Source organism: Acinonyx jubatus, chromosome D2 (assembly GCF_027475565.1).
Source record: "Acinonyx jubatus isolate Ajub_Pintada_27869175 chromosome D2, VMU_Ajub_asm_v1.0, whole genome shotgun sequence".
Taxonomy (NCBI): domain Eukaryota; kingdom Metazoa; phylum Chordata; class Mammalia; order Carnivora; family Felidae; genus Acinonyx; species Acinonyx jubatus.
Genome location: NC_069393.1, coordinates 5144250 through 5170901, shown reverse-complemented (window position 1 = coordinate 5170901; position 26652 = coordinate 5144250). Strand labels below are relative to the sequence as shown.

General features: G+C 45.9%; 1 protein-coding gene across 7 annotated transcripts in view; it reads left to right on the top strand.

Moving 5' to 3' along the window:
- The window catches only part of TARBP1 (TAR (HIV-1) RNA binding protein 1), a 94513-nt gene that overhangs the window by 53182 nt on the left and 14679 nt on the right, over positions 1–26652 (top strand). For 6 of the 7 annotated variants that reach the window (XM_053207771.1, XM_053207767.1, XM_053207769.1 and 3 more), the window contains 4 exons: positions 4939–5049; positions 8672–8821; positions 16345–16431; positions 24581–24777. In XM_053207771.1, the coding sequence (XP_053063746.1) occupies positions 4939–5049; positions 8672–8821; positions 16345–16431; positions 24581–24777 (545 nt within the window). Of the gene's footprint in view, positions 1–4938; positions 5050–8671; positions 8822–16344; positions 16432–17499; positions 17664–24580; positions 24778–26652 lie in introns of those variants that run through there. The other variant, XR_008292361.1, reaches the window with a different exon arrangement.

Sequence of the window (26652 nt, the reverse complement as noted above, 5' to 3'; positions counted from 1 at the left end):
AGGCAGGATCATTTCTAGAGGGAAGACGCAGAAACACGGTTGGCGTTTGAAAACCGAGGTGAAGGTTGAAGCTGTAGCAAAGATCTAGGTTAGAATTAATACACGGTCGTGGTTAAAGTGCCGGAGCCACAGAGGGTGGAATTCCACACCACCGTGTCACTGCTTAGACAACCGTGTGTCTAACGTGTCATCGTAGGTGACACGCACGTGTGTAGACACGCACATAGTTTCGAGTGCATGGACGGATAGAGTGAACCGGAGCAAGAGGATGTGGTGGCCGCCTGGGCAGATCTTCAAGGGCCGCCTGGCGCCACGGAAGACCTGCTTTGGAAAGAGGCGCCGTGAGTGCGTCGGGCCCCCGCTGCCTGGCTCCAGGCTCACGGCGGCCTGGCCACCCCGTGGGCAAGCGGCTACTGAGCACCTGGCCTTTGCAGCCCGCTCGCTCTTCTTCTAGTTCTTTAGGCTTTACTGAGGCCTGTGTGGGTAGCTCTCTGCTTACCTTTTACTGGGAACTTGCAAACATTTTGTCAAAGTAGCTTCCAAAGTGATCCGTTCCTGGCCCAGTTATCAGCGATGGACAGTCTTGTTGGGTCTGACATTCCCCCCAGCACACATCATTTTGAAGCCAATCCCAGACATGAGTTTTACTTCTAAATATTTCAGTATGTATCTCAAAAAGATGAGAATTCTTTTTTTTAGCCACACCCACAATACCATTTTCACACCTGAATTCATAATTCCTTAGTATTATCAAATAATCCAGTCAGTATTTAAATCTACCTGATTGCTTTACATTTTTGTCAGTTTGTTTGAAACATGACCCCAGATAAGGTCCATTCCTTCGGTTGGTTGAGATGTCTCTAATGTCCTTTAATCTACAGATACCCCTCCTCATTCTTTTTAAACTTGAATGTATTTTTTGCAGAAAGCGGATTGTTTTCATTGTAGAGACTTCCACAAACTGGATTTTGCTGTTTGAATTTCTGGGGTGCCATTTACAATGTTTTTCTGACCCCTTCATACAAGATGGTATTGAGATCTAGAGCCTTGATCAGATTTAGGTTTGATTTTCCTTTTGGGGGTAGAGGTGGAGCAAGAGTGTACATCCATCAGGAAGCTTAGAGTATTTGGCTGTCTCTTCTTTTGGGATGTTAGTCATTGATGAATTGTCTCATTCCATTAATTCTTTCAAAATGGTGATACTCTAAATTTTTTGTTTTTTAACGTTTATTTATTTTTGAGACAGGAAGAGACAGCTCATGAACGGGGGAGGGTCAGAGAGAGGGAGACACAGAATCTGAAACAGGCTCCAGGCTCTGAGCTGTCAGCACAGAGCCCGACGCGGGGCTCGAACTCATGGACCGCGAGATCGTGACCTGAGCCGAAGTCGGCCATTTAACCGGCTGAGCCACCCAGGCGCCCCAAAATGGTGATACTCTAATTATTTTATTCCTTTTTCATTTATTGGCTGAAGTTCCTGTGTACCCAAATATGAAGTATTTAGATACCCTGAGGTATGTTTCCTATAGGAAAGGCAGGATAAATGCTTGCTTTTTTCCTGTTACTTACCAGTTTTCAAAATAATGAATTAAATTAGCTTCCTAGTGTATTCTAGTTTCTTCTAATGGTGATCAGTGATGTTTTTTGTTTTGTTTTGTTTTTTATTATTATTTTTTTTAACTTAAACATATTGATGTGTTTCAGTCCCTTATCCCAATTTCAGTCAGGTGAAAGAGAAAATCTGAGAATATAACTTAGTGTTGGGTATATTACATTTGAGTTGCGTTGGGGCCTCCATGTGAAATTACCCAGTAACAGACAGGAGTATGATATTTAGGAAAGAAATGGAAGCCATCCTACCTGGTGATAGCTGAAACTTTGAAGACAAGAACGTCTAGGAGGAGGCTAAAAATGGGAATTTAGAAAACACTGACATTTGAAGTATGTTGATAGGAAAAAGAACCAGAGAAAGATCATGAAAAAGAGGTCTGAGAAAGGAGAATAGAAGCAGAATTAGATGGTGCTGGCCTGGTGTTGCTAGTGTTCTTGACTGATCTCATTTAAAACTCTTGTCTACAGGGGGCGTCTGGGTGGGTCAGTTGGTTAAATATTGACTTCAGCTCAGGTCATGATCTCATGGTTGGTGAGTTTAAGCCCTGCATCCTGCTCACTGCTATCAAGCCCGCTTCAGATCCTCTGTCCCCCTCTCTCGGTACCCCTCCCCCTCGTGCTTTGTCTCTTTCTCTCTCAAAAATAAACATTAAAAAAAGAAAAAAGAAAAACCTTATCTGTAGAAAATTTGGCATAGAAATCTCTATGAATTTGTCCATGATTATAACCTTTAATCTCAGAGCACGAGTTCAAACTCAGAGCCTCTTCTTTTCCACCACAAGCTGTGTCTAGGGGCTGTTACCAGTGGCATCCACCGTAGCTGAGAGCAGGTCGGGCGCCGAGGAGAGAAGCTGGGAGGCATTTCTGAGATTTCAGAAGCCCACTGGGTAGGGCCGGTTTGCAGTAGAGTGAAGGGGTAGTGGACACGCACAAAACGCAAGAATTGTACTTTTAAAAAACTGATTTGATGAATCTCTGAAGGAAACCCAAGGACCTTTCTTCCTCGGATACGAGAAGATGAAGGCTGGAGACAGAAAGTTGAGTGAGGAAGGTTGAAGGAGGATTGTTGAAGTGGGAAAGATCACATGGTCAGAGTAAAAAAACTGGACCGTGTTAAAGTCTTTGGGAAAGTGGGAAAGATTTTAACTTGTTTCTGTGGAAATAAGAATGGGGTGAGACTTGAGAAAAGCAAAATGATGGTCGAACACAGTAATTCTTTCTTAATTGGGTGTAGTTGGCACGATGTTAGATTAGCGTCTGGTGTACAACTTAGCGATTGGATAGGTTTCTACGTTATGCTGTGTTCACCACAAGTGTAGCTGCGACCTGTCCTCCTCCATCACTATTCTTATGCTCTGCTTCTTATTCCCACAACTTACTCATGCCATAACTGGAAGCCTGTATTTCCCTCTCCCCTTCACCCGTTTCACCGAGCCCCCCACCCCCGTTCCCTCTGGGAGCCATCAGTTCTCTGTATTTGGAGTTCCCATTCTGCTGTTTGTTTGTTTGTTTGTTTGTTTGTTTGTTTGTTTTGGTTTGGTTTTTTTCGATTCCATTTATGAGTGGAATCATTCTGAAAGTGTGTTCTCTGGACTGGCAGCTTTAACCACCAGGGAACATGTTAGAAATGCAGATTCCAGGGCCCTATCCGCCTTCTGCTGAATCAGAAGCTCTGGGGGTGGGCCAGCAGTCTGTTTGAAGGAGCCCTCAAGGTGATCCTGAAACTCTGTAGACTTGGAGACCACCGGTCTAGTGGCGGTCAGGGCCCAGAATACATGCTTTCGATGAAGTCGGTTGGAGCAGATGATTTTTCTTTTCTTCAGCAGTGCCTGGCAACTTGAAAGTAGGATCAGATTACATAAGACCACTGGGTTGTTTCAAAAGTAGGGAATTTGCAAATGGGTTTGAGGGTATAGTGAAAGAAATTGAATGTGCTCTTGAAGATAGCATAGAGATTGTTCTTGGGCCCAGGGTGGGTCAGGAGGCGCAAGAAACTAGAGAGATTGACGGACTGGCAGAGAAAAGAAAAATGTTTCTGAATAAAAGAGTTCATTGAGTGGAACAAGTGAAAGGACAGGAAATTTTGAGCCGAAGAGGGAATGTCAGCATTTCCAAGTGAGGACAGTGACTCCAGTGAGGCCCCGGTGGCAAGTGTACTGGGCCAGTGATGCTCCAGCGTGCTGTGTGATCGCCCTAGTGATGGTTCCATGCTTGGCTGCATCCAGGCTGAGTAGGACGTGAAACCTGAATCACCTCTTTCAGAAGAAAATGTCCCCAAAGAAATCATGGCAAGAGAGGAGGCTGTGAGATCTTAACCATCATCAGGAGGCATTAAACTCTACGTTAACTTAGCTATTGTCATGAAATTGTATACATATTGACATGCATAGGATGGGATCAGTGAAGAAAGATCACAGAATTTATCAAGTAGATGAGGATTGTCTACATTCGGTGACTGGGTTTGGAGATAGCAGATGACCTACTTTTTCATTGCTAGGACATTTGAAAATGTTATCACACTTTTTTTTTTTAATTTTTTAATGTTTATTCTTGAGAGAGACAGAGGGTGAGCAGGAAAGGGGCAGAGAGAGAGAGGGGGCTCTGAGCCGTCAGCACAGACCCCCTACACGGGGCTCGAACCCACAAACTGTGAGATTATGACCTGAGCTGAAGTCGGACGCTTAACCGACTGAGCCACCCAGGTGCCCCATGAAAATGTTAGCACGCTCTTTATTGCAATCATAACTCAGCAGCTAAGCACTAGTAGTTACAGAACAAAAGTCAGCCTGGCAGTTGGCTGAATTTAGACAGCACGGACCATCACAAGCAAGAAATGGAAGAGTCCCCCTGCTGCCATTCTCTGGTGTCTCCCTTAATGGTGTTCACATCAAACTGCAGATACCATTACCGCAAACTTCCACAGGACACGGAGGCAGCAGCTGAGAAGCGCGTATATTGGTGCATCGTAAAACGTGTCAACTGTCTCCATCTCTCCTCGCCCCCGTGACCCCGTATCTCCACATTAAAGTGGCCACAAAGGCACAGACAGATATTTCCAAATACTTTTTGTGCCAACTACAGTTTTATGATCCCTTTTCTAACTTGAAAAGCAGATAAATTAACAAAAGCAACTAACTTCATGGTGTTGAAGGGAAATCAAGTGTTCATAAGAAAGCGTCTTTACTTACCTTCCTTTCTGCCTTCGGGGAGGGGTCATGAGTGCCTCTGCACTGTTGACACCTTTTAAATTTGAAGTTGCCATTGGTTTTGTTCTCACTGATCACAAATTCCGTGGGTAATGTGATCCTTGTCCTCTCCCCACCCCAGGATGAGTTGGTGTCCAAGTCCAGAACCCGATACTATGTGAATTCTCAACAGCACAGAGTGAAGAACCGAATATGGCAGGCGCTACTGGTGATTTTCCCCAGGTTTGATCAGGTATAATTTGTATTCCATTGGTACCTTTAAGCATGATGTTTTGATACGGAACAAAAAATAGTAAAAACTGTCATGTGCTGTTTTAATACTGAGAAAGTAATCTTAAAATTTATTCTTCAGTTCTTAAAATTGAAGTTATTCATTTGTTATTTTGTTTTTGTTTCTGTTTTTGTTTAGTGGAAAGAATCCTAAGGCAATTAGGCATCGTAGAAATAAATTGGAAACTAGTTTACGTGGCACTACTTAATATTTTTTCTTCTTTTTTTCTTACCTAATGTAAATAACATCGTAACTGTTTAATGTCTGGTGTGCCATTTGATTAGAAAATATAGGTCCGTTCACTTCTCGTTTCCCACAGCTAAGTTACTTTGGAGTGCTGTTGTTTTGGATGAGATAGTCATTTCCCATGGCTGATTCCCCCCCCCCCCCTTAATTTCATGAATTCTGTGATCATATAAACCAGCTAAGCCAAGGCCAAGATCTTAATCTATTACAACAGTCTTTGTCCAGTTACTTTTCTCTTCCCTGAGGAAGAGTGAATGGAATCTGTCTGATTTCTCCGATCATCTTTGCTTAGGATTCCTGTTAAGAAAATAGATCATTATTGGAAAGTTAGGTATATCTCACACAATTTTAAAAAGCATTTTTGAATGCAAAAAGTTTTCCTCTGATCTCAGAGTTTCCTGTTCTTCCCTCCTAAGGTCTTTTTTTTTTTTTTTTATGTTTGTTTATTTTTGAGTGAGTGAGAGAGAGACAGAATGCAAGCAGGGGAGGGGCAGAGAGAGAGGGAGACACAGAATCCGAAGCAGGTTCCAGGCTCTGAGCTGTCAACACAGAGCCCGATAATGGGGCTCAAACCCACGGACCGTGAGATCATGACCTGAGCCGAAGTTGGATGCTTAACCCACTGAGCCACCCAGACACCCCATCTTCCCTCCTAAAGTTTTAAATGTTTCAGAGAGTTTTAAAAACATAGCAAACTCCTTTTTAATACAACTTATGAAGCCTTCTATCTGTGAGAAATAAACACTTAAGTAACTATAAGTACAGAAGTATGTCCAAGTAAATTGTTTGGATAAATGTAAGAGGAAATGGCTAAAAGTGTCCTTTCTGGGGAGGAATCTTAGCAGATGTGTGGGGGCTGCTGATTTTCATCATAGGCCTCTTCATGTTATTTGATTTTTAAAATACTGTACGTATTATAGTTAAACACTAAAATGCATTTAAAAAGAAACACTAGAAATGTTCGACTAGGTTGACAGAATATTTTTCTTGTCTTGGCACAGAAGGGCCCCGAGGACGAGGGGAGTATTGGGGAGAGGTGGGGGGCATGGCAGAGCAAGTGGGCTTCTCGGGAAGAACTCCAGATGTCTGTTAGGGAGCAGCCAGTGCTGAGAATTTTAAATTCTTGTACCTTGTGGTTGCACTTAACTTTCACACCCATCGTGCAAGGCAGGCCACGCATATTCCCCTGCTGCCCAGCAGGGCACTGGAGTTCAGGGAGGCGGGTGACCTGCCTGCATGATAACGCGGCGGCTGAATGATGGGGGTGGAATTTCACAGCCGGCTCTACCCAACTCCAAGCCGGATTTTACAGAGCTGTCTCAGGGCCCACAAATGAGCTTGTCTACTCCTCTTCTGCCAATTAGAAATGTTTTGAAGATAGATTCTTCTTTAAAATAAATATACATCATAAATGTGTTTGTATGTTACAGAAGTATGTATGTGTACATATTTTTACCTGCTACTTAGGTATGGTCCCTTACCCAAATGGAAGTACAATTTTGAAAAGAAGGCTGGGGTGAGTGAGGATGATGTGGGAGCTCAAGGTCTTGGCCAGAAGAACTGGGGAGGTTGTAAGGGCAGGTGATGTGCAGTCCAAAGGGAGAAAGGAGCCCCGGACCTGCTTCTCCTGCGTCTCGTTTGCCTCCTGCGGACTCTGGCATCAGTCCTTCCTGTTCCAAGTTTTAAGCCCCGACATCTTGATGGATGCTGGTTTGAATCCGAATTCTGCCACCTGCCAGGTTTTGAAAAAATATTTAACTTTTCTGAATCTTTTCTTTTCCCTCTGAAAATACAGAGCAATAACCTTCCTCATAGACTTTATGTCCAAGCAAATTATAAAGTACCCAGGAAAGTACCTTATCATTATGATTCAGTAAACAGTTTTTAGGTTTGCTGTTTAGGGAGTTGTAGATCTGATAATTACTTAAAATTTTAAGCTGTTCCAGGGTTCCGGTCGGTAAAGCATGCAGCCCTTTTTACTTTAATTTTTATTTATTTTTTTAAGTTTATTTATTCATTTTGAGAGAGAACATGCATGCAGAGGCCGCGGAGGGTCAGAGAGAAGAAGAGACAGACTCCCAAGCAGGCTCTGTGACATCACCACAGAGCCCAATGCGGGGCTCAAACTCACACCCGCCTCCCTGAACTCCAGTGCCCCGCTGGGCAACAGGGGAATACGCGTGGCCTGCCTTGCGCATGGGTGTGAAAGTTAAGTGCAACCACAAGGTACAAGAATTTAAAATTCTCAGCAGTGGCTGCTCCCTAACAAACATGCTGAAGTTCTTCCTGACAAGCCCACCTGCTCTGTCGTGCCCCCCACGCCTCCCCAACACTCCCCTCGTCCTCAGGGCCCTTCCGTGCCAAGACAAAAAAAATATTCTCAGTTAACCTAGTCAAACATTTCTAGTGTTTCTTTTTAAATGCATTTTAGTGTTGAGCTGTAATATGTACAGTATTTTAAACAGGCTCAGACTCGTGTTCCTGTGAGATCCTGACCTGAGCCGAGATCAAGAGTCAGATGTTCAACTGACTGAGCCATCCAGGTGCCCCAACATGCGACTCCTTTTAAATGTTTAGTCATTCATTTTTGAGAGAAAGAAAGCACAAGCTGTGGAGGGGCAGAGAGAGAGGGACACAGAATCCAAAGCAGGCTCCAGGCTCTGAGCTGTCAGCAGAAGCCTGACGTGGAGCTTGAACCCACGAACTATGAGATGGCCTGAGCCGAAGTCAGACGCTTAACTGACTGAGCCACCCAGGCGCCCCAAGCATGCAACTCTTGATCTCAGGGTTGTGAGTTCAAGTCCCCACATTGGGTGTAGAGCTTAATTTAAAAACAAAAACAAACCCCTTGAAGTTATTTTTTTTAATGGTGACTATTTAAGTTCAAATTAATAGCCTTTTTCTTTTTAAATTTTTTTTAATGTTTATTTATTTTTGAAGGAGAGAGAGAGAGAGAGCTTGAGCTGGGGAGGGGCAGAGAGAGGGGGAGACACAGAATCTGAAGCAGGCCCCGGGCTCTGAGCTGTCAGCACAGAGCCTGATGCAGGGCTTGAACTCACGAGCTGTGAGATCATGACCTGAGCCAAAGTCAGACGCTTAACTGACTGAGCCACCCAGGTGCCCCAATAGCCATTTTGGAAGTTGCTACAAGACTATATCTTAATTGTTCCCGCCTTGGTCATGCCATGGTGGCAATCATATTGCAGCTCATGAGTGTATCAAATCAACATGATGTACACTTTAAACTTGAGTGTTATGTATCAATTATATCTCAATAAAATAAAACAGTTAATCACCATAACATAACCATTTAATTTATGAACTTTATTTTTCTCAGAATTTCTTGAATAGAATTATTGACAAGATTTTCCGTGCTGGTTTCATCAATAATCACGCATCCATAAAATATTTTATAGAATGGATTATTATATTGATTCTTCATAAATTTCCTCAGTTTCTTCCGAAGTTCTGGGATTGTTTTTCTTATGTAAGTAAAAGAGATTTTTTCATAATTTTTGAAATTCAAATATTTTGGCTATGCTGGGAGATTTGTTTCATTTTAATAGTTGTGTTTTTACCTGTCAGTTGTCCTGTGCCTGATGTATTGACTTCCTGTGTTCTGTTTTGCAAAATCTGAATTAAATGAAGAGACAGAGATCCCTGGCATTCCTCCTGAGTTATCAGTCTTCTGTTCCCACAGAGTAAGGATGGAAAAGGCTTATGTTACTGGGAAGTCAAGAGAAATGGGTGCCTTCTCTATCCTTATTCACCAAGCAATGTCTGTGTTTGTTTTTAAAAATAAGAACAGTGAGGGGTGCCTGGGTGGCTCAGTCAGTTGAGCGTCTGACTTCGGCTCAGGTCACGATCTCACAGTTCCTGAGTTCGGGGCCCATGTTGGGCTCTGTGCTGACAGCTTGGAGCCTGGAGCCTGTTTTGGACTCTGTGTCTCCCTCTCTGTCTCTGCCCCTCCCCCACTCATGCTCTGTCACTCTCTCTCTCTCTCTCTCAAAAATAAACAAACATAAAAAAAAAAAAAAGAACATAGAGGAATTAAATGCAGTCTTTACATTTTAAAAGAGTTTTTTAGTAGGGAAATTCCACACAAGCCAAGTGGAGAGACTGGGAGGGAGCCCCCTCACCAGCTGAGAACAAATATCCACTGATTTCCATTCTTACTTCACCTCTACCCTCATCCCCCACCCCCACCCCATTCCTCTCTGCCTGACATTTCTTGTATCTTGCAAATCATTTTTAAGGCATGGATAAGTGATAGGGTTTACAATTGCAGTCTCCTGGCAAATAATGAACTCTTTCTAAACATCAGTTCTAAATACTTGCCCTGAATGTTTTTCCTTGGTTCCCCAAAGCGACTTCCTTTTCTTAATACAAATGACCTTGCCTTCTGCTTTGTGTGAAAATGGAGATGCCTTCCTTCCTCAACGTATCTTTCTGTCTCTTCCTTTCTGTTTCTTCTTTTTTTTTTTTTTTTTTTTTTGGGAGAGACCACATTCATATAACTTTTATTACAGTCCAGTTATAATTGTTCTATTTTATTTTATGTATTTATTTAATATGAAATTTATTGTCAAATTGGTTTCCATACAACACCCAATGCTCATCCCAACAGGTGCCCTCCTCAGTGCCCATCACCCACCCTCCCCTCCCTTCCACCCACCCCCTCCATCAACCCTCAGTTTGTTCTCAGTTCTTAAGAGTCTCTTATGTTTTGGCTCCCTCCCTCTCTAACCTTTTTTTTTTTTCCTTCCCCTCCGCCACGGTCTTCTGTTAAGTTTCTCAGGATCCACATAAGAGTGAAACCATATGGTATCTGTCTTTCTCTGTATGGCTTATTTCACTTAGCATAACACTCTCCAGTTCCATCCATGTTGCTACGAGAGGCCATATTTCATTCCTTCTCATTGCCACATAGTATTCCATTGTGTATATAAACCACAACTTCTTTATCCGTTCATCAGTTGACAGACATTTAGGCTCTTTCCATAATTTGGCCATTGTTGAAAATGCTGCTATAAACATTGGGGTACAAGTGCCCCTAGGCATCAGCACTCCTGGATCCCTTGGGTAAGTTCTTAGCAGTGCTATTGCTGGGTCATAGGGTAGGTCTATTTTTAATTTTTACAGTGTGGAGGTTCCTCAAAAAATTAAAAATAGATCTACCCTATGACTCTTCCTTTCTGTTTCAGGGGAAGAAATTGTTGTCTTTGTCACGTCTGTCCCCATCCTTATTTGTATTTTAGGGGGACTTCATTCTTCATTCTTCCTCTGTTGACTTTTCTTCTGTCCAGCCATTGTCTTAGTGCCATCTTTCCCTTTCCGCAGCCACCCCTCATTTTGTTGTGATTTGCTTTGTTACGTTGCACAGACACCGCGATCCAGACAAATGCAAGGTTTGTGGTAGCCCTGCATCCAGCACGTCTCCTGGTGCCATTTTTCCAACAGCACTTAGTCACAGTGGGGCTCTGTGTTTGCATTTTGGTAATCCTTACCATATTTTAGACTTTTTCATTATTACATTTATTATGGTGATCTATGGTGATTTTTGGCTTTCGCCAAAAGCCCAGGTGATGGTTAGCATTTTTCAGCAGTGAAGTATTTTTTAAAATTTTTTTTTTTAACGTTTCTTTATTTTTGAGACAGAGAGCATGAACAGGGGAGGGGCAGAGAGAGAGGGAGACACAGAATCTGAAGCAGGCTCTAGGCTCTGAGCTGTCAGCCCAGAGCCCAACGCGGGGCTCAAACTCATGGACCACGAGATCGTGACCTGAGTTGAAGTCGGACGCTTAACCGACTGAGCCACCCAGGCGCCCCAGCAGTGAAGTATTTTTTAATTAAAGTATGCACATCGCATTTTTAGGCATAATGGCTACCAAACACTTCATAGTCTACTATAGTCTGGTGTACATGGAGTCTAGTAAATGTCACCTTTATATGCACTGGGGAACCAGAAAACTTGCTTGACTCCTGTTACTGTGATACTTGCTTTGTTGGGATGGTCCAGAACCAAGCCTGAAGCCTGTGGTGTTTCCCAGGCATGCCTGAATTACACTTTCAGATGCGTGAACTTTGCCCTCCTCTCTTCCTTTACGTAAACGACTGTGGTCAACTACGTTTTCAGAAATCCTAGACTGAGGATTTCATATGCAGCTCCAGACCGCCTTTTTCTCTGTCTCCATCTTCCTTACGTTTCATGCTGGCACCTGCTTTCTCTACAGCTGATGTCCGCTGCAGTGAACCATGTGGCCCCTTCCCTGTCAGGTTGATGGATGGCTTCCCTGTTTCTTTGATGTGTTCCCTTTCCTTTGTTCAACCCTCATGCTTGGTTTTATCTTAAGAATCCTACACTCGTGGTGAGCAAAGCATAATGTATAAACACGTGGAGTCACTAGGAACTGTAATCCCTGAAACGAATGTACTAATGTAATGTGTCAGCTGTACTCAAATACAAACATTTGTTAATAAAGAAGAGATCTATACAAGAAGGCCCCGTCCACATTGTTTGGAATAAACTGAAATCTCTCTCAGTATGAGAACAAGAAGAATCCTTATTCAGCCCCTGGTGCTTCTCTTTCTGCACTCTGCTCTCTAAACCCACGTGTGTGGCTCCCTGCCCCCCCAGCCACTGGCCGGGCTTTCTCACAGGGTCACTTCCCATCCGCGTGTAAACCTGGCCTGATGATAGCACCTTTCCCTGATATCGATCTCCTTTCTCTCGTTCTTTTCTCCCAGTCTCCTCGCTTGAAACCCACGTGTCCCTAAAGCCCGGGGCTCCTTCATCCTGCTCCTTCAGCCTGAAAGATCTGTCGGGCTTTTCTTTTCTTTTTTTCTTTTTCTTACAATTTACTTAGGAAGACACTGAAGTTCAGAGAGATTGACTTGTCACACCAGTAACAAATGACATAGCTTTAGGGGCGCCTGGGTGGCTTGGTCAGTTAAGCGTCCGACTTCGGCTCAGGTCATGATCTCACAGTCCGTGAGTTCGAGCCCCGCATCGGGCTCTGTGCTGACAGCTCAGAGCCTGGAGCCTGTTTCAGATTCTGTGTCTCCCTCTCTCTCTACCCCTCCCCTGTTCATGCTCTGTCTCTGTCTGTCTCAAAAATAAATAAATGTTAAAAAAAAATTTTTAAAAAAAGAAATGACATAGCTTTAATTCAAACTCCGTTTAATTTCTGAAGCTGCGTTCTTTTTCGCTGTTGTGAGATTCCCCGTCTGCCTCCTCCTTCCCCTTTTCATGTACGTGGAACTAAGAAAAACACTCTATCATTTTCCCTTGAATTGCTTCCCCTGTCTGCTGCTTTATTAATGTCATCTACTTTGTCTGCTCTCCGGTGGGGAGGCTCTGCCTCAGGAAGTCGCAGGAAAGGCAGGTTGGCTCTGGTGTCCTTCTGAGACATCCTGTCTCTCCTGTAGCCCCAGCAATGCCAGCAGTTCTGTGACGTTTTTCCACTGAGTTCAGTCTCTCTCTTCATAAAGAGCTTTCAGACCTTGTATCTTGTCTTCAGGTCTCTTTCTCTGGATATCAGTCAGGGGTATTCCTTGTAAGCAAATAAAACAACTTTTGATTGAATCAGAAAGGGACTTTGGGCACCTGGGTGGTTCAGTTGGTTAAGCATCTGACTCTTGATTTTGGTTGAGGTCATCATCTCACGGTTCATGAGATTGAGCCCTGCATTGGGATCTGTGCTGGGCTTGGAGCCTACTTGGGATTCTCTCTGTCCCTCTCTCCATGCCCCACCCCCACTGTCTTGTGCATGCACGTGCTCGCTCACTCTCAAAAAAGAAGGGGGGGGTACTTAAGCAGAGGAGGAGCAGGGAGTCAGGAGGTATGCAGAATGCCCAGAAAGCTGGAAAATAAGAATAAAGGAGGTTGAACGGCCCACAGCTGCACCATAGCCATGCCATGGAGCTGGTCCATTGGCGGACGTTGGTTTACCCCACCGGAGATGACGTGCCGTCTAACCTGTTGTACGCCTGTTGCCTCCGTGGGCTTTGCCCCTATAAGTTAAGAGTTCTCGATTCAGAGTTCAGGGTGGATGCTTCTGGATCCAAGTCTCAGGTACCTTCTCTTTAGCTGCCAAGAGGCTGGGAAGAGGAATGTATGAGGCATTTTTCGCTTTCCACAAGACCTATAAGGTGGGAGAATTTCCTAAACTTGGAAGGGGATTCAGGATAGATACCCAAATGAAGGCAAATATCCACTACACCCTTTTCTTCCTTTATTGGAAGCCGAGGACCTCAACTTTTATTTTTTAGAGAAAACAGAAGTCTTCACACAGGGATACCTTTACCTTCTCCACAGCGGTACACATTTGCCTGTGTCTGTATCCGTCTGAGACTTCTTCCCTCCTTGTATCATAAAGGACCTGAATCTTTCTTGAAGATCATTCTTCTGCTTTTTCTCTGGCTCCTCTTCCCCTGTCTTCTCAGGAACCTTCTGTTTTCAGTCTGTCTTCTGTACTCAGTCTCTCCTTCTTAACCAAATGGTTTCCATTGCTTTCCGTGTTCTCATGTCTCCTCCATCGTTTATGGATGTCTGCACTGCACCATCCGCCCCTCCCCTGTGGTCCCCCTGTCTCACTCCTGTGTTGTAGTCAGACCTCCTGCAGGGGGCATCCGTATTCCACAGCTGGGTTTCCCACTTCCTCCCACCGACCCTGCAGTCCAGTGCTGTCGCTTTGCAGAGGACACTGTCCAGAGTCTGTCGTCACCCTGCTCTTTCTTCTTTTGGCCCCATCCACACTCTTGATGACTTCCTTGGTTTCGGTTCATTGACACGCTCTCCAGGTTCCTCTCGTCCCTCTGTTTCCTCTTTCCTGTGTCCTTTCCAGCCTTTCCCTTCCCATGCAACCATGAAATGTCTGTGCTTCTCAAGGCTGGGCCTTTTTTTTTTTAACCCCCCTTCATTTTTCCTTGTTTTCTAGTTTCAGGTGTATCTAAGGTACAGTTTCACTTATCTGATGTAATGGCTAATTTGTATTGATTCCAGACACCTTCCCCTAAGTCCTAAATCAGGGGTTGGCAAACTACAGTCAAGTTCGGCCTCATGGTTTTACTGGAACACAGCCTTGCCCATTTATTTACATACTGTCTGTGGCCACATTTGTGCCAAATGACAGAGTTCAGTGGTTGTAACAGAGTCTGTGCGACCCGCAAAGCCATGTTTTTAGGACCACTGTTTGGTCCTTTACAGAAGAAGTCAGCCCACCCTGCTCCAGACATTCTCCTTGAATGTTTGTAGATCATCTGGAACTTGGATATGTGACACCATGTGCCTCATATTTTTCCCACACTTGATCTTCCAACTAGCACTACCCTCCATAGAGTTGCACAGAACAGAAACCTTGATCCGTGACCAGCTCCTATGGCCCTTCCGTCCCAAGGGTTTCTCCTTTGCCTCCCTTCTGTCTCTAGCATTCTGTCTCGGTCCAGGCCACCATGACCCAGTGCAGTCCTTCTTTCGCTGGGCCACCTGCATCCATTCTTGCCTCCGTTTGAATCCATTCTCCATGCTGAAGCCAGAGCAGGCTTTTCAGAATGAAAATTTGGTCAGGCTACCCACTTGCCTCAAACATTGCTCTTGGAATAAAGACCAAGAGTCTTCAGAATGGCCTGCGGCTCTCAGGTGCTCTTACACTTCTACTGACAGTCTCCCGTTTTCTCTTGCTAGAACAGTCCAGAACACATGAGTGTAGGCAACAGTGTTTTATTTTTCACGATTCTGGGTCACATGGGCCTGGCTGGGCACTTCTGCTCCATGTGGTGCCTGCTGGGGCTAGAACTTCCAACGGGCTTCTTCTGACCGGCAAGGGTGGCTGGACCTCTTTCTGTGGTGGCTCAGGGCTCCTGGAACGAGCAACCCAGGAGGTTGTGTCGTGGCGTGCATGTGCTTCCCCAGCTTCCGCTTGCATCCTGCTTGCTGATGACGCACAGGCCAAAGCAGATGGTGCGACCGAGCCTCAGACGGTGGGTAGGGCCTGCATTAGGGCATGGGCACAGGGGAGCCGGGGTCACTGGCAGCTACAGATGGGACCGAGTGTCACTCTGACCTTTTCTGTCACATGTCCTTTGGCTCTCAGGCTATTTGCATGAGCTGTGCCCTCTACCTGAACTGCCCTTTCTCATCTTCATCTACAGAACTGTTTCTCTTTCTTTAGATCTCCACCTACATGTCCTTGGTGTCATTTCTTAAAGGAAGAGTGGTTTGGAGATCCCCTGATTAGAGGTCTTTGTAGCACATAAATAGTGCTTGTTATAATGGGGATTTTACTTTATTGGGTGATTTTGTCCTCCTTCCCCACTAGACGAAGGTCCCTGAAGGCAGGAACCTTATCTAATTTTGCTTCCCCTGATTTCTGGCATCATCCCTGGCACACGGAAGACCAGTAACTGCCAGGTGCATAAAGAGGTTAATCATCTTGTTTGCCTTTGGAGCAATTTCTGGACTGTAGGGTCTGTAGTCTCTTTCCTTTCCAGTCTGTCTGGGGTTCATCAGCTTATTATCACTAGAATGTTGTGTTCTTCCAAATCCCTGTTATTGGGGAGGTTTCTGAACTCCAGTTGAACACTCTTATGTAGCTTTTTGTCCTGGCTCTAAAGTCATCTGCAAGGTCCTAACTTTTGAACCTGTTGCTACCATCCACCCCCCTCCCCCCCATCTCTCTGCCTCACCACCTCTGCCTCCCCATCACCTCAGACTTAGTGCATCATGTTTACTTCTCACAAGTTCTTTTTCCTTCCTGCCCTCCCCGTGCTGCCCACGTCTCTTCTCAGGTGAGTGTGTCCTTGGCCATACCGCTTACTTCACAGTTAAATTCATTTGTAACCTTGTGGTGTCTGCTGAGTGTTGTGTTGGCATTCGGCTCTAGGAAGCTATTTCCTTTCATCCTAGATCTCCACCCAGGCCCGGCCACCTCACATCCCACCTCTGTTCTGGGCCCCACAGCACCACGGTGAGCCTTGAATGACTATTTTATTTATCTGACTTTTTTCCAGGGTGAAGAAAATCTTAAAACAAGCATTTGTACATTTTTATCAGTTTTGTCACATTTGGACATCATTACGCAAAATGTTCCAGAAAAGGTGAGTTTAAATGTGTCTGTAAGAGGAGTTTGAGCAGTCTATCAAAATAGAATTGTATAGATTTGGACTAATTTTTAAAAATACTTTTAATGTTTATTTATTTCTGAGAGAGAGCAAGCGAGCAGGGGAGGGGTAGAGAGAGGGGGACAGAGGATCCAAAGGTGGCTCTGTGCTGACAGCAGTGAGCCCAGTGCAGGGCTCGAACTCACAAACCGTGAGATCATGACCTGAGCCCAAACCGGATGCTTAACTGACTGAGCCACCCAGGCACCCTGTACTATTTTTTTTTAACGTAAGTATTTCTTGTGATTTTTGCTACTCCTCTTCCCTTGTACTACTCCATTAGTGTGCACATGTACGACACAAATACGCAGGCAGGTGTTACCCACCTGCACACATACACACCGAGGGATGCCTGAGCCTGTATTAAATCTGCAGACAAATAATGGGCAATTTCTAGTGATAGGTCATCAATTTTATGCAGGTATTTACATACGATTATTTAGGTAGGAATTCTCTTATTGCATCTTCAACTGTTCCTTGACTGACATAGTTATCGAGCATGTGCTCATGCAGAGGAGCTTGCATGAAGGCTGATGAGCTGTGGTCATCATCGTTGGGAGCGTGAGGCCAGTCTTTCGTCTTTCTCAGGCTTTGAGCCGTCTCCGTAGCACTGTACCCCACAGACCAGTAGAGATCGTCACTAATTCTGGTTAATCAATTTGGCAAAGCTGGTAAGAATTCAGGAAAACCTGCCAGTAAGATTTAGAGCAAGATTCTGCATTATTGAACCCACAGGAAAGAGCACACTGAGATGTGAACTCGAGGAGAAAACTGAGTATGTAGAAGAAGAGGTATTGTTTGGTGTTAAAAGTGGAAGAAAAGTACGGGGGGAAAAGGGTTTCCTAGAATTTCTCAGAGTGTTCTTGTGTTCTTGTCTTTACACAGTGGTAGCAATCAAATTCAGTTGTTAACCTGTTTCATCAGTTCTAAGACTGACATCCTTTTCCCCCACCACATTTTAACTCCTCAGATCATGATGATCTTAAAATTGCTCGTGTCTTACAGTGTCTGTCAGCCAGATGGCAGTGTGTGAGTTACAGTTACGTAAAAACTCGTGTTAACACCTTCTGGAGAGATCAGGCAAGCTCGAGCATCGAATAACATCACATGTTATCTTTCTATTTTAAATATGTGCAGGAAAGACATGTGCTTGCAATCTACCACGAGAGGTAAGGCAGACAAGGGACTGTCCTGTGGCAGGGTGGCTGGAATAGCTCAAGAATCGTTCAGGCAAGTTCTGAAAATGAATTCATCTTAGAAGATCTCCTGCTAGGTCTGTTATAAATAACAGGCTATTTTTCCACCCAGCCCTGTTTGCACCTGGTGTATATTACATATTTTAGGTTTATTTTTTACTTTTAAGCATCCAAAAGAAGGAATGCTGATTAGCGGACTAGAATAATCATTTCGGGGCGCCTGGGTGACTCAGTTGGTTGACTGTTCAACTTTTGATTTTTGGCCCGGGTCACGATCCCAGGGTCATGGGATCAAGCTCCATGTCAGGCTCTGTGCTGGGTGTGGAGCCTGCTTGGATTCTTTCTCTCCCTCTGCCCCTCTCCCCTGCTTGTGCTCTCTATTAAAAAAAAAAAAAATCTAAATTGAGACATCTAAGTAAAGACCAGACTAGTTTACTTTTGTTAGTCTGTTTCCACACCCCTCACAGTGTCTGTTGTAAACTCCATTTTTAATTGACAGATGTGTTTTTGTTTAAAGACTTCTTGGAAACAGTCTCAAAACTTCCCATTTTCCGCAAGGTATGGAAATATGTGCACTTAACCTTGTGGGTCTGTGCTAAGTAGTCCGAGAAGATTCAGAACTACCATCAAACAGGACAGAGGTCAGAACCCTAAATGTTCTATGGAAATTAAAAGCAGAGGGGGGGGAATAATAAAAAACCCCTTTCTCCAGTACACACATCGTTGTGTCGTCCTGTCTTCTTGTGCAGTGTGTCCAAACCTTGTCAGCTAATACGAGGTGGTGTTGCTGGTGTTCCAGTGTGAACAGTGTGTAGCTCAGTCTTGGCCAAGGCAAATGGTCACAGGCAATACCAGTGTATCTTGAGCAGTGTTCATAAAAGCATTCTTTTCCCTGTTGAGAATTATACTGGATTTTTGTTTCGCACTCACGAGTAATCTATACCTCACTCCCAGATCTTGGTTTCTAGCATCATTCTCTCACACAAGGAACCAGGGCTTCTTGGAGAAACAGCTGATTCTAGAACTGCGGCAGACAATACACAAGGTAAATCTGGAGCATCTTGTAGTACCAGAAAAGAAGTGCTTTCCACACACACTGACACGGGGTGGGTCTGCAGAGGGGCACAGGAGCTCCCAGTTGCTAACACTGAGATCAGCAACACAGTAGAGTCATACTGGATTACAACCAAAACATAAAATAAATATCTATGAGTTCATACTGATACAAATAAATGACTGACTAAATAAACAAATGGGAAAGACAGATGTGTAGAGCCCAAATAACTTACATGGACACTGACCGCAAGGAGGGGGTGCATAACCCGCCCAGTCCTTAAGCACGGGCTGCCCTGGTGATGCCCTTCCGAAGACTAGAGTGTGGAAGGGAAAGTGACCTTGCAGCAGGGGCACCCACGACAGCGGTCAGTCGTACGACAGTCTGTGCCCTTGATAGGATGGGATGAAAATGGCCTCTGTGGTTTTCCTCCCAAAACACCATGACCCTGGTCTCATCATGAGGTTTTAAGAACATCCCCCAAAGCCCAGCCGAGCAACATTCCACAAAATCCCTGCCCACTGCTCCTCAGAACTGACAAGATCGTCAAAAACCAGCAAAGTTTGAGAAGCTGTCACAGCCCAGAGGAGGGAGGAGGGTAAGGGGACAGGACCACTAGATGTACCATGGTGTCCGGGGTGCAATCGGGATCAGGACAGGCACATCAGTGAAGACTAAGGGAATCTGAACAAAGCCTGGAGTGAGGATTAAGGTTATAGAGGAGCTGTAAGAAACTGGGAAGGGAAGGCAGGCGTTTGGACTCGATGCCTTCGGGTTTCCTACTAGGTAAAGTGGACACAGTACTATGTACTTGCCGGGATGTTGGTGAGGATTAAATAACACAGAAGGTACTTTCTCTCCTGTCACGGTTGTCCTTAGTCCTTCCTGATACCTGTCAGAGTTTGGGATCAAGGCTTCCATTTTTCTCATTCATTCATTCAGAATATGTTTTAGTGCTTCTTGTAACGAAGCACAACACTAGAGGTTTGGGGAGGCAAGACGCAGATCTGTGCAGACCAGCGCGGCGTGCACGAGACTGCGGGGTGCAGGCGAGACCTCCCAAGTCTCGTAGCTGAGCGCAGAGGTCTGCATGGCAGGGAGGGGAACAGGCTAGTGCAGGGAAGCCTGGTGCAGTCAGGATCCGGAAGACACTGGCTGGGTTGGAGGTGGAGGTGGGGCTGCAGGGGGGGCAGGGCCCAGCACAGAAGGGCCCTTGTCAGGCAGGTGGAGGAGGTGAGCCCAGTGCTTGAGTGAATGGGCCCTGTGATTGGATCTTGGCTCCACCTCCTATGTGGTGTGTGAACTCGGTCAAGTAACTCAACGGTGGTGTAGACGTACAGTAAATACTCCGTATGGGAGAAATTTGGACTTTATCCAGAGGACACTGGGGAGATGCTGCTGAACTTCCAGCAGAAACGTGACATGAGCAGACTTGGTGTTGTGAGTGCGGTGTGTAGGATTGGTTTGGTCATGGGGTTAAAACCGGAAACCTCTGGGAAGCTACCTTCATGCTTCGAGCGGTGCTGGGATGTGGCATGGAGGTCGCGGGTGGATAGACGTGACGGGTACGTGCTAGTGAGAAACGCCAGAGTTTGGAGGATGGCTTTGGTGGAGGGAAGCAGGGAAGTGACCTGGGCTGGCAGGGGTGGTGGTGACTTTCACTGGAACAGGGCAGTAGTAGGAGAGTAGACCAGGATGGGGGGAGGGTGGCAATGAGTGGATGGGATTATGAGTGTGTCACCCGCAGGGTGTCCCATAGGCATGGCAGGCAGCAGCCGCGTGTAGGTCTCTGAATAGGAACTACAGCTCAGAAGCTGTCACTGGCTTTGGGACCACAGCTGCGAGACCAGGAGGGGCGTTGTGTCGGATAGATGGGTGCTGTTGCCAGTGTATCTCAGAGGACGTTGAGGGGCTGCAGGTGAACCAGGGTGAACCCTGCTGAAGATACGAGGAGCTGTGGGTCAGGGTTCACCACATTCTGTGTCTGGTGAGCCCTGGGCTGTAGCGCCCGAAACACAAAAACCTCTATTTTGAAACCGTTCTGTAGCCAGGGCTCCAGGTAACCCCCAGCTTAGTGGTGCAGCAGAGAGCGGAGCGCCCATTTCTTCAGTGCCTCAGTGATTCCATGGTGAAGACCCATTTCTGCCAAACTGGCCACCAGAAGCTCACCTCGGGCAGATTAAAATGCAAATACATATTTTTTAATGTGTGTTTTTGAGAGAACGCAAGTTGGGGAGGGGCACCGAGAGGGAGACAGAGGATCTGAAGCGGGCTGTGTGGCGACAGCACAGAGCCCGATGTGGGGCTCGACCTCACGAACCAGGAGATCATGAGCTGAGCCGAAGTGGGACACTGAACCACCCAGGCGCCCCCGAATTCAAATAGTTTTCAAAACCCTGTGCCAGTTGTATAAAAAATGGGTGTGGGGAGAGGAGCGTGGGAAGGAGGCGGGTGGTTACAAAAGGACAACAGGAGGGATCCTTGCACATCGGAACTGTTGAGTATCGTGACCGTGATGGTGGATGTGAACCCACACGTGTGATAAAATGGTGTAGGACTGAACACAGACACACCACACACACAAACGAATTCCAGTAAAGCTGAGGAGATCCAGGTTACATTCATGGGTGATGTCAGTGACGGCATCCTCGTTGTGACACCGTACTATGATTTGCCACATGTTACCAGGAGGGGGAGCTGGGCAAAGCGTACGGGGCACCGGGGGTCTCTCTATCATTTCTTATGACTGCACGTGCATCTACAGTGATCTCAGGAACGTGTCGGTTAAAAGAAGAAAAGGAGCTGTGACTCACAAGCTTGGGAACCGTGAATGGACTGAAGCCATGGAAACAAATGCAGACTGTGTGTGTGTGTAGCCTGAGAAAATGAGGAAGCCGAGCACAGAGCCCAGAGGTGCACCAGCATTTACGGGACAGGAGAGGAAGAGATTGAGAAGAAACAGGAAGAGGACGAGGGGGGCAGCCTTAAGAATGGGGTGTTCTAAGGGTCATAGGAAGAGGTCTTCTCAAGGAGAGAAAGGTCAAGAGAGTGGGGTGCCCTGGAAAGGTCAGGAAAGATAAGGGCTTTATCCATAGTGTTCAGCGACAAGGAGGTTGTGACTCGGATGAATTCCATGAGTACAGGAGGCAAAGAGGTGGGGTGGCCAGGAGAGAGACTGCAGACAGGTGCTTTGGGTCAGCGGTAGGAATACCTGATTTTCAGATTTTAGAAAAGAGAACAGTTACAGGTTCTGTGACAAGGTGTGGGCCGTGGCTCTGGGTAGAAAAAGCCGTGGCTTTTTCTTTGACGTTGGAGAAGTGATGGTCCAGAAGTCACACTGAGGACTGGAACAGGCGCAGACTTTCTCATGACTTAGGGAGGTGGGAGAGAAAGGTTAGTGAGGGGCTGGAGACCATGCCTGGAAGGAGGGCTTGGAAGCTGCAGGGGAAGGGATGAAAGGGGAGGGGAGAAAACTCTGAGGGAGCCGGGAGAAGCCAGACCTTGGAGTAGGGGTGTATAGTGCGGGCAGCTGGCCGCAGGCCCCGTCAGAGGGGTACTTTGGAGCAATTCTTCCTCCCTTCCCCCCTCCAGTGTTTGTCCTGTGCCTTCTGTGTGTCCTGGTGGGTTGTTCCAGGCCCTGGGGATTCTGCAGTGAATAAAACCATCTCTACCACCATTCTGGTGCGGGGAGAGACGACAACTAGACATGATACTGTCAGGTGGTGACACAGGCTTTGAAGAAAAAAGCAGAACAAGGGGCTGAAGATTGGGTGTCTGGGGCAGGACGGCTATTTCAGGAGGTGGGTTCAGGGGAGACCTGCCCAAGGAGGTGATCCTGAACATGTACCCAAAAGCAGTGAGTGAGCAAGCCACACGAGGGTTCCAGGACAAGGGAACAAACAGCAGGTGCGGGCTGTAGGTGAGTGGTCTCGTCCTGCCTGGGAGGTCAGAGCAATTGGCATGGAATAAGGGAGGCGGCGTGGAGGCAGTAGGACCCCACATAGGTTGTGGGAGAAGTCAGGAGTTCGGCGTTGGACATGTCGTGTTTGGGATGCCGGGCCTTGTGCTGATGCTGTTCTGGTACACGTCATCTTCACACGAGTTGTCTGACCTGGAGCTCGTGGATAGTAAGACCCACGTGTGAAGCTGTGCGTGTTACAAACACCGGGGTTACGTAACACCAGCAGTAGTTTTCATGGTTAGGTGCTCACGTGTGTATGCTTCATAAAATTGTAAAGGACTGTAATATATTAGTAATTAATAATCAACATTCTCTTTCCCCTCTTTTAATTTTTAAATTCACTCCTCATGGTGTTTCGGTTGTCTTGGATAACCTGCCTTGGTTTTCAACTTGTAAAATACAACTAAATACCCAATCATGTATCATTTGGAAGTTGCCTCTTTCCTTTGGCGCCCAGATACTTCTCTTCATCTTCCTCCTGGCCAAGTAAATATATTTTCTCTGCACCGCATGTCCTGGTTTTCTCGGCTGTACATGTGGTGTGCCCCTCAGCTCCCTTGCTCCTCTTCTTAAAACTCGTTCTTCCTTGGGGCACCTGGGTGGCTCAGTCGGTTAAGCATCCAACTCTTGATCTCAGCTCAGGTCTTGATCTCAGGGTCGTGAGTTCAAGCGCCATGTTGGGGAACCTACATGATGCCTTTTTGCTGGATCCCATCTGACTAGTTACCACACTTTGCTCTACATAAACATGGTCTTTGTTGGTTGCTCATCACACAGAGAGGGTCGTTTACGTATTACGGTTTCGTGTGTGTGTACTTTCACATATCCCAACAGTGTCCATGTGATGCTGGCAATACAGTGACCTTTGATAGCTGTTGACCGTATTTTGAATAAAGGAATGAAATAAGAGGATCATATATATCTGTATTTTGTCCTTCTCTGAGGAGCTTTGGGAAATTGAAGTGAGCTGTTAACCATGCCCGCGTATTGGTAAAAGTCTTCTGTGAACACAGTTGTTTCAGTAGAAACCTCAGGACTCTTGGCTAGGTGCAGCCTTGCAAACATTTACAGATGACCCACATGGTAGAAGCAGCGAGGTAGCTCCTGATATTTTATTAAAAGTTTCAGTCCATCTGGTTTCCACGTTAATCTACGTCGCTTCTGTGGCCTTTCGATATCTGTGGAACTGTGTGGTTTTGGAAATCAGGGACTGGCATTGCATGAAGTCTGCAGGCTGTGAAGATAGAACAGTCTGTGAATTCACAGGAAAAGACTACAGGGAAGTTTAAACTGCTTTGTTATATTTCTCCCCACCTTTTAATTTTCCTGCCACCACTCACTGCCACATGAGTCCAACGGTACCATTGGGGAAACAGTCATTCACATCAAAGACGAGGAGGAAAAGAACGTTGTGTGAGATGCCTTGCTCTAGAAGCACTTTGGAGTGTACCAGAAGTGGGGCTTTTAGAGAACATTCTGACTTTTCCAGCCCAGGGAAAGGTCATACGTGATGGGGGCTGTCATTCACACATTGTGGGAAAGCAAGGGTTGGCGTGGAGGTGCTGTCCACGGTACCTCAGATGCTGGAGTGTGGGGAGGATGTATTGTGGGAAAGTAAGGGTTGGCGTGGAGGTGCTGTCCATGGTACCGCAGGTGCTGGAGTGCGGGGAGGATGTACCGCAGCCGCGTTGTAAGCGGAACCTGGAGCTGTGAGGAAATTCTCCCTCGAGGAGACCCGAACCGCAGCACTCTGGGTGTGTCTGAGGAGCCCGCTAATGCAGAACGGGCAAAATCAGATCATCTTCTGTCTGCTTTGTGGTTCTACAGTCAAGGGCCCGGGTTTACATTTGAAGAATCTTTGCCCTTTCTTTTCAGAAACCAATTCTGAAGCAAGCGTTTATCATCGTCCTGCAGTGGTGCCTCAGTCACAATTTTAGTATCCGCCTGTACGCGTTAGTGGCCCTTAAGAAAATCTGGAGCATGTGTAAGACATGGCACGTTGAAGAATTTGACGCTTTGACTTCTGTTATTGAGTCCAGTCTTAGTCAAGTGGAAAACATGCCTGGAGCAGGGTAAGCAGACCCCCTCCCCTTCACTTTACTTCCAGTAGAGCAGAGGGGACGAGGAGGTGCCTCTGTCCCGTTAGCCTGTCATCACTCTGTGCATGGATATCGGAGCTTGGATAAGGTGGGGCGTGGGCAGAGCACTGTGGAATGCCTCGTTTCATCACACTTCTCATTGTGGTCAGCTCCATCTCAACCTTTTTTGTCGTTGTTGTTTTCTTATCCTTGATCCTTTATTTTACAGTAATGTTTTACATACCTTTAGATATTCCTTTTCAGTAGAGCTGAATGTCCCCATCCTCTGTTGTCAAAGAAGCACTGGGAAGCAGAACGATCTGGCTTCAAAGACGTGCTCCCAACTGCCCAGGTGTACTAATTAAAGATGGAAGCTTTTCTCTTTTCCTTTTTTTAAGCGAGTGTCTCTATTTCCCAAACAAAATCCTGCACAGAGGCTCAGTATCGAACAGATAAAATGCCACTGGTACAGGATGGGGGAGGGGGGCCACCCGGCTCAGTATTCTATACAGGCTGCTTCTCCCACACCCAGCCCTGTTCAATTCAGCGCACAAAGGCAGGCTCGAGTATCCTGTCTCCTGGTATCTGAACTTGTTTCCCCGGCTCTAAGGGAGTGTTGTTGTTTTATTGTTTCCTCATTATCATTGATTATCATTGATTATCACTATCCAAGAACGCCAGGATTTTTATAACTTCCAGAGACCCTGGCAATATCAGTCAATACATAAAAAGTTTCTTTCAGAAGCTCAAAAATAGTTACAGATTCTTATAAACAGACAGATAAAGGTTTGAGGCAGCACGTTAAGCACATGAAATAGTGTTTGGAAAACCAGTAACATATGGGGGAGGGGGGGTCTTTGTTTGACCATCAAGCTAACAGATGGTGTAAATAAGACTGAGTCCTTACGAAGCTTCATGTGGGGCCAGGACTGAGGTACTCCCGCGGCCACAAAGTACCCGATAGCCCTTCTGCCTGCTTTTACTTCCCATACATTGGTTGAAAAGAAGCATTTTGGTGATCAAGTGGGTGAGGGAGCTTTTGGCGTCTCAGGAGGAAGACACTCAATTCAGCAAATACAAATACTAAAATATAATTGCGTGAGACACAACAGGGAAAAACCAGAAGAGAGAATTAGGTTGGGGACACAGGGCAGGTTCACAGGTGAGGGACAAAAGTGCAAAGGAAGGCGCCGGTCACCTCTGACACATTGTACACAGTTCGTTGTATAGAAATTCTAGTCACGACAAAGACAGATCATTAAAATTAGTAGCTGACCAAGCAGTGCTTAGAGTTCCTACCTTTCCAGGTATGTTGTGGCAGCTGGAATCCCTCCTCTTGCTCGGGCAGTCCTGCAGGTCTCCTTTCCCCTCGGTGGGTGGGTGGGTGGGAGCACACCGCCTTCCCCTAGCGGAAGGAAGTTTGAGGGAAATGAATACATTTTACGTGCGGATAGGCATTTGTCCATTTACGGTTTTCTCTATGATGAAACCAGGGCTTTATCATTTGCTGTTGGGATGTTTGGGTTGGTGGTTGATCTTGGTCAGAGTTCCTGGGTAGCTGTGTTTTGATTTCTAAAAACAGTTGGGTCGGCTCCTTTCTTAAGCAGTAAAACACTCTTCTATAAAGTAACTTAATTCTTTTTAAAATCCTCGTACCAGGTAGGAGATTTAACCAATTAGAATAAGGAACCCTGGTCATCGGACCATCTCTGCTCTTCTGATGCATGGCAGAATCGGTTCTGTGACCGATGCAGGCTGAGTTGTGGGGCATCAGCGGCAGGCCAGGTGGACACAGTTCTCATCTCTGTGTGGCTCCCAGTCAGGTGGATGGGACATCAAGTAAACACTCATACAAATAATAAATTAAGT